General features: G+C 39.7%; 1 protein-coding gene across 1 annotated transcript in view; it reads left to right on the top strand.

Moving 5' to 3' along the window:
* LOC118367995 (IgGFc-binding protein-like) overlaps positions 1-12006 on the top strand; it is a 124481-nt gene extending 112475 nt beyond the window's left edge. Inside the window, 11 exon segments of the mRNA XM_052497564.1 lie at positions 1359-1488; positions 1699-1900; positions 2403-2564; positions 2735-2865; positions 3166-3368; positions 3994-4129; positions 4322-4462; positions 6653-6746; positions 6963-7003; positions 7283-7357; positions 11363-12006. Coding sequence (XP_052353524.1) covers positions 1359-1488; positions 1699-1900; positions 2403-2564; positions 2735-2865; positions 3166-3368; positions 3994-4129; positions 4322-4462; positions 6653-6746; positions 6963-7003; positions 7283-7357; positions 11363-11460 — 1413 coding nt within the window. The 3' untranslated portion in view covers positions 11461-12006.
* Positions 12007-13970: the final 1964 nt, after the last annotated feature.

Raw genomic sequence — 13970 nt, 5'->3', positions numbered from 1 at the left:
ACTGTATTTAGAGTGGATGGAAGAACATACTGTATTTAGAGTGGATGGAAGAACATACTGTATTTAGAGTGGATGGAACAACATACTGTATTTAGAGTGAATGGAATAACATACTGTATTTAGAGTAAATGGAAGAACATACTGTATTTAGAGTGGATGGAAGAACATACTGTATTTAGAGTGGTGGAAGAACATACTGTATTTAGAGTAAATGGAAGAACATACTGTATTTAGAGTAAATGGAAGAACATACTGTATTTAGAGTGGATGGAAGAACATACTGTATTTGGAGTGGATGGAATAACATACTGTATTTAGAGTGGATGGAATAACATACTGTATTTAGAGTGGATGGAATAACATACTGTATTTAGAGTGGATGGAATAACATACTGTATTTAGAGTAAATGGAACAACATACTGTATTTAGAGTGGATGGAATAACATACTGTATTTAGAGTGGATGGAAGAACATACTGTATTTAGAGTGAATGGAACAACATACTGTATTTAGAGTAAATGGAAGAACATACTGTATTTAGAGTAAATGGAACAACATACTGTATTTAGAGTGGATGGAATAACATACTGTATTTAGAGTAAATGGAACAACATACTGTATTTAGAGTGGATGGAATAACATACTGTATTTAGAGTGAATGGAAGAACATACTGTATTTAGAGTGAATGGAACAACATACTGTATTTAGAGTGAATGGAACAACATACTGTATTTAGAGTGAATGGAACAACATACTGTATTTAGAGTGGATGGAATAACATACTGTATTTAGAGTGAATGGAAGAACATACTGTATTTAGAGTGGATGGAAGAACATACTGTATTTAGAGTGGATGGAAGAACATACTGTATTTAGAGTGGATGGAACAACATACTGTATTTAGAGTAAATGGAATAACATACTGTATTTAGAGTAAATGGAATAACATACTGTATTTAGAGTGGATGGAATAACATACTGTATTTAGAGTGGATGGAAGAACATACTGTATTTAGAGTGGATGGAAGAACATACTGTATTTAGAGTGAATGGAACAACATACTGTATTTAGAGTAAATGGAATAACATACTGTATTTAGAGTAAATGGAATAACATACTGTATTTAGAGTGGATGGAAGAGGAGATGAATCTCACAGTGTTGTGAGTGGAGATTTTCATTTGCATGTGCTGGGTTGTTATTACATAGAGACATTATGTTTTCCAAATGAGGGTTTGAGACCCACTAGTGGATCATATCTGATGCATATGAAGGTTTAAAACGGTTCGGATCATCTGTAGAGCCACAACACCAATATAAAACACTTCTAATCTAATCACGTCCGTTCTCTCTGTAGGTGAATGGTGAGCGTGTGGCTCTTCCTGTCAGTCCTAGAGGCGGCCTGACCATCACGATAAACTCGAAGAACGTCCAGCTGGTCGCCGACTTCGGCATGACCGTACGCTTCGACGGCAAGCAGCACGGAGGTGAGAGACGAGACAGGGATGGCACCAGTTAGTCAGTCACTCCTCCCTCACTCACTCACTCACTCACTCACTCACTCACTCACTCACTCACTCACTCACTCACTCACTCACTCACCTCCCTCCCCCCTCCCTCCCTCCCTCACTCACTCACTCCTCCTCCCTCCCTCCCTCCCTCCCTCCCTCCCTCCCTCCCTCCTCCCTCTTTAACAGAGGTGATCCTACCCAGTACGTACAGAGACAGGGTGAGGGGTCTGTGTGGGAACTATGATGGGGTCTCCAGGAATGAGTACATGAAACCAGATGGAACCGTGACGCGGAACCTTGAAGAGTTTGGAAGTAGCTGGAGGGTGACTGACAGGCAGGGGGCGGAGCTAGTGACATCAGAACTCCCCAAGATGGTGCACCTACACAGGTAAGAGGGGATCACTGGATTATATATAAACATAATGTAAACACATTTCTTTCATTAGCTTATTTGTTGGTTCATTAATTCATACATTCATAATCTACTGTATTTATAAACACAGCCAACAGTGTGTTTAGATGATTGAGTGTAAAAGATTTAGATGCACTATTGTAAGTGGCTGTTCCACTGGATGTCATAAGGTGTATGCACCAATTTGTAAGTCGCTCTGGATAAGAGCGTCTGCTAAATGACTTAAATGTAAATGTAAATGTACATACAGTGCATTCGGAAAGTATTCAGACCCCTTAACTTTTTCTACTTTTTGTTAAGTTACAGCCTTATTCTAAAATTGATTAAATATTTTTTTCCCCTCATCAATCTAAACACAATACCCCATAGTGACAAAGCAAAAACAGGGTTTTGGAAATGTTTGCAATTTTATAAAAAAATTTAAACTGAAATATCAGTTCATACCTCAACCTCTCCTCCACCTCTTCACCCTCCCTAGGCGTGATGTGGAGACGGACCCAGAGACAGGCTTTGAGACAGCAGGTTGTACTGACGCTCAGCTGGCTGAGTTCAAGGGTATTAAACAGTGTGGAGCCATATCAGACCCTACAGGACACTTCGCTGCCTGCCATGCATCACTACTCCCCTACAGCTTCCAGGAGTGAGTAGAGACAGAGAGACAGAGAGAGGGAGAGAGAAGTTGTTTGTGTGTGTGTTGGGGGGGCTCGGTTCCAGGTACACACAAGTCACAAGTTTGACCCTGTTTATCAAGAGTGTATAGATGTATCTGAAGTATGTTGTGGACTCAACGTCTCGTGCGTGTTCTTCTAGGGACTGTTTGTTTGACCTGTGTGCGGATCAGGAAACCGACTCCCTGCGTTGTGACAGTTATGAGGTGTACGCCCTGGCCTGCCAAGAGGCTGGAGTCAAACTGGGCAACTGGAGACAACAGCTGGGCTGTGGTAAGATATACAGACAGACAGACAGACAGACAGACAGACAGACAGACAGACAGACAGACAGACAGACAGACAGACAGACAGACAGACAGACAGACAGACAGACAGACAGACAGACAGACAGACAGACAGACAGACAGACAGACAGACAGACAGACAGACAGACATGCTATTATACACACACAAATGCACACATTTACACGCAAACATGCAGACACAGTCTCACTTGTTCCCTTCCCCCTCCTGCTCTCTCACCCTCTCTCTCACCTTCCCTCTCACCTTCCCTCTCTCTCCCCATTCCAGTCCTGAGCTGTGTAGCCAACAGTGCCTACTCTGAGTGTATGACCCCTTGCCCTGCCTCCTGCGCTGATCTGGCCGCGCCCTCCGAGTGTGACTTCACTGCCTGTGTTGAGGGGTGCCAGTGTTCCCCAGGATTCACCATGAGCGGAGGCATCTGTGTTCCCTACAGCGAGTGTGGCTGCACCTACCTGGATAGATACTACCCTGTGAGTTAATATATTCAAATAGAGTAGAATATAGTAAAAATGCAGTAAAACTTAGTACAGAAGGATACAGCGAGTGTGGTTACACCTACCTGGACCGGTACTTCCTGGCGGGGTCATTAAGCAATAAGGCCTGAGGAAGTGTGGTATATGGCCATTATACCACGGCTAAGGGCTGTTCTTAGGCACGGTGTAATGCGGATTGCCTGCGTACAGCCATTAGCCGTGGTATAATGGCCACATACCACAAACCCCCCTTGGTGCCTTATTGCTATTATAAACCGGTTACCAACGTCATTAGAAAAGTTAAAAGTTATGTTTTGTCATAGCCATGGTCTACAGTCTGATATACCACGGCTTTCAGCCAGTCAGTATTCAGGCCTCAAACCACCCGGTTTATAATATACAATAAGAGATCGATACTGTAGTGCAGTCAGTTGTTGAGATGAGACACAAAATCTGATGACTAAAGTGAATTTAAGAACTGGTGTTGAGACAGGATTGTTTGATGTATAACTGTCTCTTTCCCCCTCCTTTTCTCTCTCTCTCCCCCCATATCGACCCCTATCCCTCCATTCCTCCATGCCTCCATCCCTCCATTCCATTCCTCCATTCCCTTCCTCCCCAGCTTAAAGAGAGGTTTGTGACAGAGGACTGTGCCCTGTCCTGTGAGAGTACGCCCTCGGGCGCCGTGTGCCAACCTAAAGGCTGTTCCGACACACACGTCTGTACTATCTTCAACTTCACACGTGACTGCTACAAAAGTACGTGTATTGCTACTGATCATGCGTTCGTGCCCAAGTAGTTACAATAAGAACAACGTGAGTGTGCAAAATGAACTGCAATGCCTTCGATAACAGACTTACCCCTCCACGTTCTCTCTGTCCCCCCTCTCTCTCTCTCCCTCTCTCTGTTCCCCTCCCCATCCCCCCTCTATATCTCCCTCCCCTTCTCAGAGAGCCCGTGTCTGAGTGACCCCTGTCTGAACAACGGTATATGCTCTGAGATTACAGTAGATTTATTCAGCTGTCAGTGTCCAGAGGGTTTCGAGGGCAACCTGTGTGAGATTGAGAAGACGGATACCAGCGGAGGCCTGGGTACGTGACTGACTGGAGCTAATACTATATTCTACTGTACTTTACTGTACTGTATTATACTGTACTATACTCAGTGGTGTAAAGTACTTAAGTAAAAAATACTTTAAAGTACTACTTAAGTCGTTTTTTGGGGTATCTGTACTTTACTATTTATACTTTTACTTTACCACATTTCCAAAGAAAATAATATACTTTCTACTCCATACATTTTCCCTGACACCTAAAAGTACTCGTTACATTTTGAATTCTTAGCATGACAGGAAAATCGTCCAATTCACACACTAAACAGAGAACATCCCTGGTCATCTACTGCCTCTGATCTGAAGGACTCACTAAACAGAGAACATCCCTGGTCCCTACTGCCTCTGATCTGGAGGATAATGTCTGAGTGTTGGAGTGTGTCCCTGGCCATCCATACATTTTAAAAACAAGAAAATGGTGCCATCTGGTTTGCTTAATATAAGGAATTTGAAATTATTTATACTTTTATTTGTACTTTGATACTTAAATATATTTCAGCAATTACGTTTTCTTTTGATACTTTCTATTAAGGTATCTATACGTTTACGCAAGTATGACAATGGGTACTTTTTCCACCACTGACTATACTGTACTCTACTATACAATACTCTACTATACAGTACTATAATGTACTCTACTATACAGTACTCTACTATACTGTACTATACTGTACTCTACTATAGTGTGCTCTCCTATACAGTACTATACTGTACTCTCCTATACTGCACTATACTATACTGTACTCTCATATACTGTACTCTACTATACTGTACTATACTGTACTCTACTATACCGTACTATACTGTACTCTACTATACTGTACTATACTGTACTCTACTATACTGTACTATACTGTACTCTACTATACTGTACTCTCCTATACTGTACTCTACTATACTGTACTCTCCTATACTGTACTATACTGTACTATACTGTACTCTACTATACTGTACTATACTATACTGTACTATACTGTACTCTACTATACTGTACTATACTGTACTCTACTATACTGTACTATACTGTACTCTACTATACTGTACTATACTGTACTGTACTATACTGTACTCTACTATACTGTACTCTCCTATACTGTACTCTACCATACTATACTATACTGTACTGTACTCTACTATACTGTACTATAATGTACTCTACTATACTGTACTATACTGTACTATACTGTACTCTACTATACTGTACTCTACCATACTATACTATACTGTACTCTACTGTACTCTACTATACTGTACTATACTCTACTATACTATACTGTACTATAATGTACTCTACTATACTGTACTATACTATACTGTACTATACTATACTGTACTATACTGTACTCTACTATACTGTACTATACTATACTCTACTATAATGTACTCTACTATACTGTACTCTACTGTACTCTACTATACTGTACTCTCCTATACTGTACTCTACTATACTATACTGTACTGTACTATACTATACTATCCGGTACTGTACTGTACTGTACTGTACTCTACTCTACTATACTATACTGTACTGTACTCTACTATACTGTACTCTACTCTACTGTACTATACTGTACTCTACTATACTGTACTCTACTATACTGTACTCTACTATACTATACTATACTATACTGTACTATACTGTACTCTACTATACTGTACTATACTGTACTATACTATACTATACTGTACTATACTGTACTATACTATACTGTACTCTACTATACTGTACTCTACTATACTGTACTATACTGTATACTATACTCTACTATACTGTACTCTCCTATACTGCACTCTACTATACTATACTATACTATACTATACTATACTGTACTCTACTATACTGTACTATACCGTACTATACTATACTATACTATACTATACTATACTATACTATAATGTACTCTACTATACTGTACTATACTGTACTCTACTATACTATACTGTACTATACTATACTGTACTCTACTGTACTGTACTATACTGTACTATACTGTACTCTACTATACTGTACTATACTGTACTCTACTATACTGTACTATACTGTACTCTACTATACTGTACTATACTGTACTCTACTATACTGTACTATACTGTACTGTACTCTATTATGTTAATACTTGTTGAGACATATAGTGTTGTTGCAACTGTCTTCTTCTTCATTGTCCCCCAGATAAGAACACGATCATATTCATCGCAGTCCTGGTGCCTCTGGGAATCATCATCATAGCACTGATCTGTGTGTTATGCTACAAATGCTGTAGAAAGTAAGTACTGTTCAACAACTAAAACACAACATCGGTCTGTTTATCTCAGTCCTGAGTCCTATCTACACAGTCAACATGAAATAACCAAAGATCGAATTGATCTTAATCCTGACAGTTGATTTTATTCGTCAGTATATTAGACAGAAAAAGCCTGTTAGTACAGTATATTTTTCCACTGTGAATGGACGGTAACTCTAAACCGTTTTGTGTTTACAGGAACAAAGAAAATAAGTATTATTGTGACAGCACAGATTCAAGTAAGTGCCTGTCTCTATCTTGCTTAAAATGTATATATATATTTACTTTGACTTACATTCATTTTGAACCTGCTTAGCTACTATTATAGTAATATTATACTTCTTAGCTCATATTATCCCAGTAAAACCAGACCAAGGATTTAGATGGGGAGGATTAGGTGAACATAAAATAGAATAAATAGAACAGATATTCCCTGTTCAGGCCTAGGATGCTATAATGGGTGAACTGGTGGCCATTTTGACTGAGTAAATTATTTCAAGTCGATTATTTTGACACAGAACATGGGAAGCCAGCGAAAGAGAGAAGCAGGAGAAAAACACCTGTCCCACCTATTCAGCTGATTTATTGCAGAGGCAAGTGAACCTTGTGTTGATGTGTTAGAATTATATAAAAACCCACCGAAATGATACATGCAAGTTTTGCATTTTTTGTCATTTAGTAGACGCTCTTATCCAGAGAAACTTACAGAGAAACATTTTATTACTTTTCTCGTACTGGTCCTCCATGGGAATCGAACCCACATCCCTGGCGTTGCAAGCTACGAACTGAGCCACACGGGACCATATTAACCTTAACCTAACCCTTGTTCCTAAATTGAAACCTTTATTCATTTTCACCCCTATGCCTAAACTTAAAGAGGAATGAAAACAACCTAGTTCTTTTTTTTAAACCTCCCGTTTCAGACTCGACGTGGCTCATACATGATAATAAACCACCTGCGGTCCTCTCCCAGCGGAAAAAGGCACAGAGTCCTTACATTCTAACCTGGCATCATTTAGTGGAGGAGATACACGCTAGCCTCGTGTGCACTCTGAAGCGAGTGGGATTTCCTGTGTCCATGTGCTAATCATTAGTTATTTTTATAACATTGAATACATCGATCAAAACCATGCATCGTAAGTTTGACTAAACATTTTAAATTAGAGGATAGACCTCTGTAGTTGGTTCATTTCTCTTTCAATCGGCTGCATTTCTCTGGAAACCAAGCAGAAAATGACTATTGGCATATACATTACTCTTACAGAATTTCCACGTGGGTGAGGATATTGAAAAAGTAATCTAAGCCTATTGGATGATAATTTGTTTTTAACCAGGACAGACTTTTTCCGACATAACATAGGTACAGCATAGGTGTACATAGGTACACCTTATTGTATGGGACACTTTTAAATGTTCCTTTTCAAGGCCATTCAATTCAATACTCATCTTTAAAACAAAAGCAATTTAGGTCCAAATACTTCATATTAACAAAGGAAGTAGAGGGACTGACAGTACAGTTAGATAGCAATAAAAATGGTACCATAGAGGCACAGCATATATTATAGGAAAAACACAAATAAATGGAGGAATTTATTCAAGAAAGATCAAGTGTAATATATTATACAAATAAAGCAAACTGGATGGAATATGGGAGAAAATGCACCAAATATTTTTTAAATCTTCAACATAGAAATACTATCGAAAATAATTTACTGCAAACTCCCAACTGGCACGCTTGAGGCGTCATTACAGACCCGGGTTCGAGCCCAGGCTGTGTCACAGTGTGACCAGGACACCCATGAGGCGGCGCACAATTGGCCCAACATCGTCTGTGTTAGAGGAGGGTTTGATTCACTAGACAATATTTTGAAAGAGGAAGCAAGCATCAGCATCAGTCTCCTCCACCTCCAACAACCAAAGCTAATTGTAAGGATTTTTCCTCATAATAATGTGAAATGAACAGCTGTACAGAAAGACTCATGTGAAGCCATAATTACAGAGGAGGAACTTACTCAGATACTCAACAAGGTCTGATTTCATCATTACTGAAAAAGGACCGAAGTAGTAAATAAAGACTTAGTCCATTTTTAAAAATCTAGCAATATGCATAGCTGGAATAGAATGAAAAAGCTATTGTTGGATATTATTCAGCCTAATCAGACAGTTTTTTTTTTACATGGACGATACATTGGAGATAATATAAGACACTGGAAACAAACACTATGAAACATCTGGGAAACCAGGCATTGTATTCATAGCTGACTTTGAAAAGGCTTTTGATAAGGTACGACTGGAATTTATATATAAATGCCTGGAATATTTCAATTTTGGAGAATCTTTAATGCAATTGATTAAAGTTATGTCTAGTAACCCTGGATGTAAAATAGTAAATAACAACCAAAATAATAAACTACAACCAAATGATGATAACTATATTTAAGCAATAACGCCAGAGAAGGTGTGGTATATGGCCAATATACCATAGGCAAAGGGCTGTTCTTCAGGCACGAGTGCCTGGGCAGAGCCCTTGGCCGTGGAGTGTTGGCCATATACCACAAACCCCCAAGGTGCCTTATTGCTATTATAAACTGGTTACCAATGTAATTCGAGCAGTAAAAACAAATGTTACGTCATACCAATGGTATATGGTCTGATATACCACAGCTGTCAGCCAATCAGCATTCAGGGGCTCGAACCATCCCAGTTTATAATGCGTATTGGATCACACAAAAAATACTAACTGACTAACTCCTTAGTTACATCCCAGATTACCTTTTTTCTTCTGGTCTTGCCTACACCTAGCGTCTTGTTTAAAAAAAAATGATATCAGCAATAAAATATAGTATTTTATTTGGAATGGCAAGACAGACAAAATTGAACTGGCCTATTTAGATAATGAACATGAATTCGGAGGGCAGAAATGATTAAATATTAAACCATTAGACATCTCACTAAAGGCTTCAGTCATTTATTTATTTATTTTCACCTCTATTTAACCAGGTAGGCCAGTTGAGAACAAGCTCTCATTTGCAACTGCGACCTGGCCAATATAAAGCAAAGCAGTGTGACACAAACAACACAGAGTTACACATGACATAAACAAACATACAGTCAATAACACAATAGACAAATCTATATACAGTGTGTGTAAATGTAGTAAGATTAGGGAGGTAAGGCAATAAATAGGCCATAGTGGCGAAATAATTACAATTTAGCATTAACACTAGATAGACAGACAGATAGATAGATAGATAGATAGATAGATAGATAGATAGATAGATAGATAGATAGATAGATAGATAGATAGATAGATAGATAGATAGATAGATGTGCAAGTAGAAATACTGGGGTGCAAAGGAGCAAAAAAATATAAAAAAATATGGGGATGAGGTACTTACTTGGGTGGGATATTTACAGATGGGCTGTGTACAGGTGCATTGATACAAAGGTTATACTTAAATCTGAACTGGTTCTCTAGCAGATTAGTAAGAATGTCTCACCCGATGTTCAAGAATGGCCTTTTTCCCTTTATTCAGATTACAACCTCTCGCTTTCAGTTATTTGAAAATGAAATAATCCCCAAAATATCACTGTTTTTAAAACAAGACATAGAAAATTGGTTGCAATTTCACTTTAATCCACCAGAAATGACAGAACAAATATTACAACAAATATTATGCTTAAACTCAAATATACTAATTGATTTTAAAAAATGTAAAAACTATATTTTTGGAATAAAACATTAATAAATTGTATAATCTTTGTAAATGATATCATAAATAGGACTGTTGGAGTTACGTCACACATGCAGCTAACAGACATATACATTGATGGAAGCCACAATCTATCTGCAATATTAAAGCTGATCAGCACAGCATTGTCCAATGAGGTTGTGGGGTGAGCCCAAGCATGTGCATGTCTTTGAACAGCTGCATGGGTTCGAGAGCAATTACATGATAACGCTTTGTGCTTTCAGAACTACTGGCTAAAAAATATACAACATTTATGGAGAGCCTCTTTAAGTTTTCTTCTGTGGGTCAAATATACAACATTTATGGAGAGCCTCTTTAAGTTTTGTTTTGTGGGTCAAATATACACTTTCTTAATTCAATGAATTGATGATCAGGAGGGAAATTGTGAAATCAATGCTACTTTTAAAAATACGTGCTTCCGTTTACACTCTTGAAAAGGTATTCTTTCACTAGATTGCATGACAATTAGGTCGCCCTCTAGCTTTCCAAACGAATCCCTTGATCACCTTAGTGACCTGACTAGGAGAAACACCTGGACCGAACTAATGTCATAAAAACAACAAATGAATAAACGTTGCACCTCTTCTTCCCCTCTCTCTCTCATCTCTCCTTTTCCTTCTCCCTGTCTCATCTCTCCTTTTCCTTCTCCCTGTCTCATCTCTCCTTTTCCTTCTCCCTGTCTCATCTCTCCTTTTCCTTCTCCCTGTCTCATCTCTCCTTTTCCTTCTCCCTGTCTCATCTCTCCTTTTCCTTCTCCCTGTCTCATCTCTCCTTTTCCTTCTCCCTGTCTCATCTCTCCTTTTCCTTCTCCCTCGCTCATAATTCTATCAATTTAATTTCTACTAGGCACCCAGTACAACATGCATCTTAAGGACAGCAACGTCAAATATGACAACTTCGGCAACAATGAGAAGAACGCAAGCAACAATGTGACTCCCATGTAGCTGGAGAGAGAGAGAACTCAAGAGTTCCATGTTTACTGGCAGATGAATGTACAGAGGTCACACACAAACACAAGCTAGACCCTAACAGTGGCATGATACTCAATAATACTACATGTCATTTAGCAGATGCGTGCATAACAATTATACAATTTTTTTTTTTTTGCAAATGGGTGGCCCCAGGAATCAAACCCACTATCCTGGCATTGTAAGAGCCATGCTCTACCAACTGATCTACAGAGGACCACTCTGTAAATCCAGTAAAATGCTGACAAGTTTACTTTAAAATGCATTTTAAAATCCACACAAATTCATAACAGTCCGTAACATCAATGTTAAATATTTGTCCCGATATTATTTGTAGAATTTGTGAATATTGTCATTATATTACCTGCTTTTATTAACGTATTCATGCTTTTGTTGTTGTAATTTGATCATGTGTGAAATATGAGATGTCCGAAAAGATCCAAGGAAAAGTGAAATTATTAAATGCCTAAAGCGCCTAAGATGTTATTGATTTAATTAAATGATGTTGCTGCAAGCATAAAATATTCTTCTTTTTTTACACACACACACACACACACACACACACACACACACACACACACACACACACACACACACACACACACACACACACACACACACACACACACACACACAAATACACACACGAACGGCATGTATACAAGCCCAATCCCTTCAATTGCCTTTCTTCATTCAGCAAGTGCATACAAGGAGTGACCTAAAACAAAACAAATTACAGAGCCCCTTTGGGGTCATGGTGGAAGGAAAAAAACAGCCAGGCTAATCCGTTCCTTTTGTTTTTGTATTAATTCCCCCCCAAAAATGTATTAGTTCCCTCTGTTTTTATCCTTTCTTCCAATTTTTTAATTCATTCCCTCAGATTTTTTATTTGTTCCCTCTGTTTTTTTTGTAAGCTACTCCTGACCTTGTGGATTTATGTAGCCCATGTTTATGGCATAATAAGGAAAGCATCTCTATATAGTTCCCATTAAAGCGTCTGTGAGCACACGGGCAGCCCCATTTTGAGGCAATCTCCATTTTGAAGTAGTCAATTTTCTTCTACACGTTTGAACATGACTCCAACAGGGTCAACAGAAGGTATCGCCAATTAAGTCGGAAGTCCCACCCAGTTGACTACAGTGGTTGCTCAATTATGCTGCGGGACTTAGAGGTCATTTGTGGTTTAGTACGGTACCCTGCGTCACTGCTTCATTGCTCCAGACCAGCACAAGGGGGAGTTAGATCACTGATTACGCCAAAGCTGCTAATGTGTCTAACTGACAGTGAATGGGCGACATAAACCTAAATAGAAACTGATAATTGTGCACGACTTCAAAATTGAATTTCAATTAACTGAATGATGGGGATGGAGAAGGTGATTGAATTTAGAACATAGTGTAAGAATTGCTATTCATTTGTCCTGCTCGCGCACACCCTGAAAAATACACATATTTTTTTATTTCTACTCATCAGTATTACTTACTAAAAACTGTTGTTACACTAAGGTTTTTATTCTAAGAGAAACAAAAATGTTCAATTATATTCCATGATATTATTAATATATATGTGTTTACTGAATATAAGCAAGTGATGTCTGCTAAATAATCAAGTTGATGGCACAGTCATATAGCCTCGACACCTCCATAAAACTGAGTGACTCAGTCACATAGCCTCGACACCTCCATAAAACTGAGTGACTCAGTCACATAGCCTCGACACCTCCATAAAACTGAGTGACTCAGTCATACAGCCTTGACACCTCCATAAAGCTGACACCATATCAGTGTGGATGACGGATCACCACCTCAAGCTGAACCTCAGCAAGACGGAGCTCCTCTTCCTCCCGGGGAAGGACTGCCCGTTCCATGATCTCGCCATCACGGTTGACAACTCCATTGTGTCCTCCTCCCAGAGCGCTAAGAACCTTGGCGTGATCCTGGACAACACCCTGACGTTCTCAACTAACATCAAGGCGGTGTCCCGTTCCTGTAGGTTCATGCTCTACAACATCCGCAGAGTACGACCCTGCCTCACACAGGAAGCGGCGCAGGTCCTAATCCAGGCACTTGTCATCTCCCGTCTTGATTACTGCAACTCGCTGTTGGCTGGGCTCCCTGCCTGTGCCATTAAACCCTACAACTCATCCAGAACGCCGCAGCCCGTCTGGTGTTCAACCTTCCCAAGTTCTCTCACGTCACCCCGCTCCTCCGCTCTCTCCACTGGCTTCCAGTTGGCTCGCATCCGCTACAAGACCATGGTGCTCGCCTACGGAGCTGTGAGGGGAACGGCACCTCAGTACCTCCAGGCTCTGATCAGGCCCTACACCCAAACAAGGGCACTGCGTTCATCCACCTCTGGCCTGCTCGCCTCCCTACCACTGAGGAAGTACAGTTCCCGCTCAGCCCAGTCAAAACTGTTCGCTGCTCTGGCCCCCAATGGTGGAACAAACTCCCTCACGACGCCAGGACAGCGGAATCAATCACCAC

This window comes from Oncorhynchus keta, chromosome 35 (genome assembly GCF_023373465.1).
Source record: "Oncorhynchus keta strain PuntledgeMale-10-30-2019 chromosome 35, Oket_V2, whole genome shotgun sequence".
Lineage (NCBI taxonomy): Eukaryota > Metazoa > Chordata > Actinopteri > Salmoniformes > Salmonidae > Oncorhynchus > Oncorhynchus keta.
The sequence above is the reverse complement of the archived record's forward strand: the minus strand, read 5'-3'. Positions and strand labels throughout refer to the sequence as shown.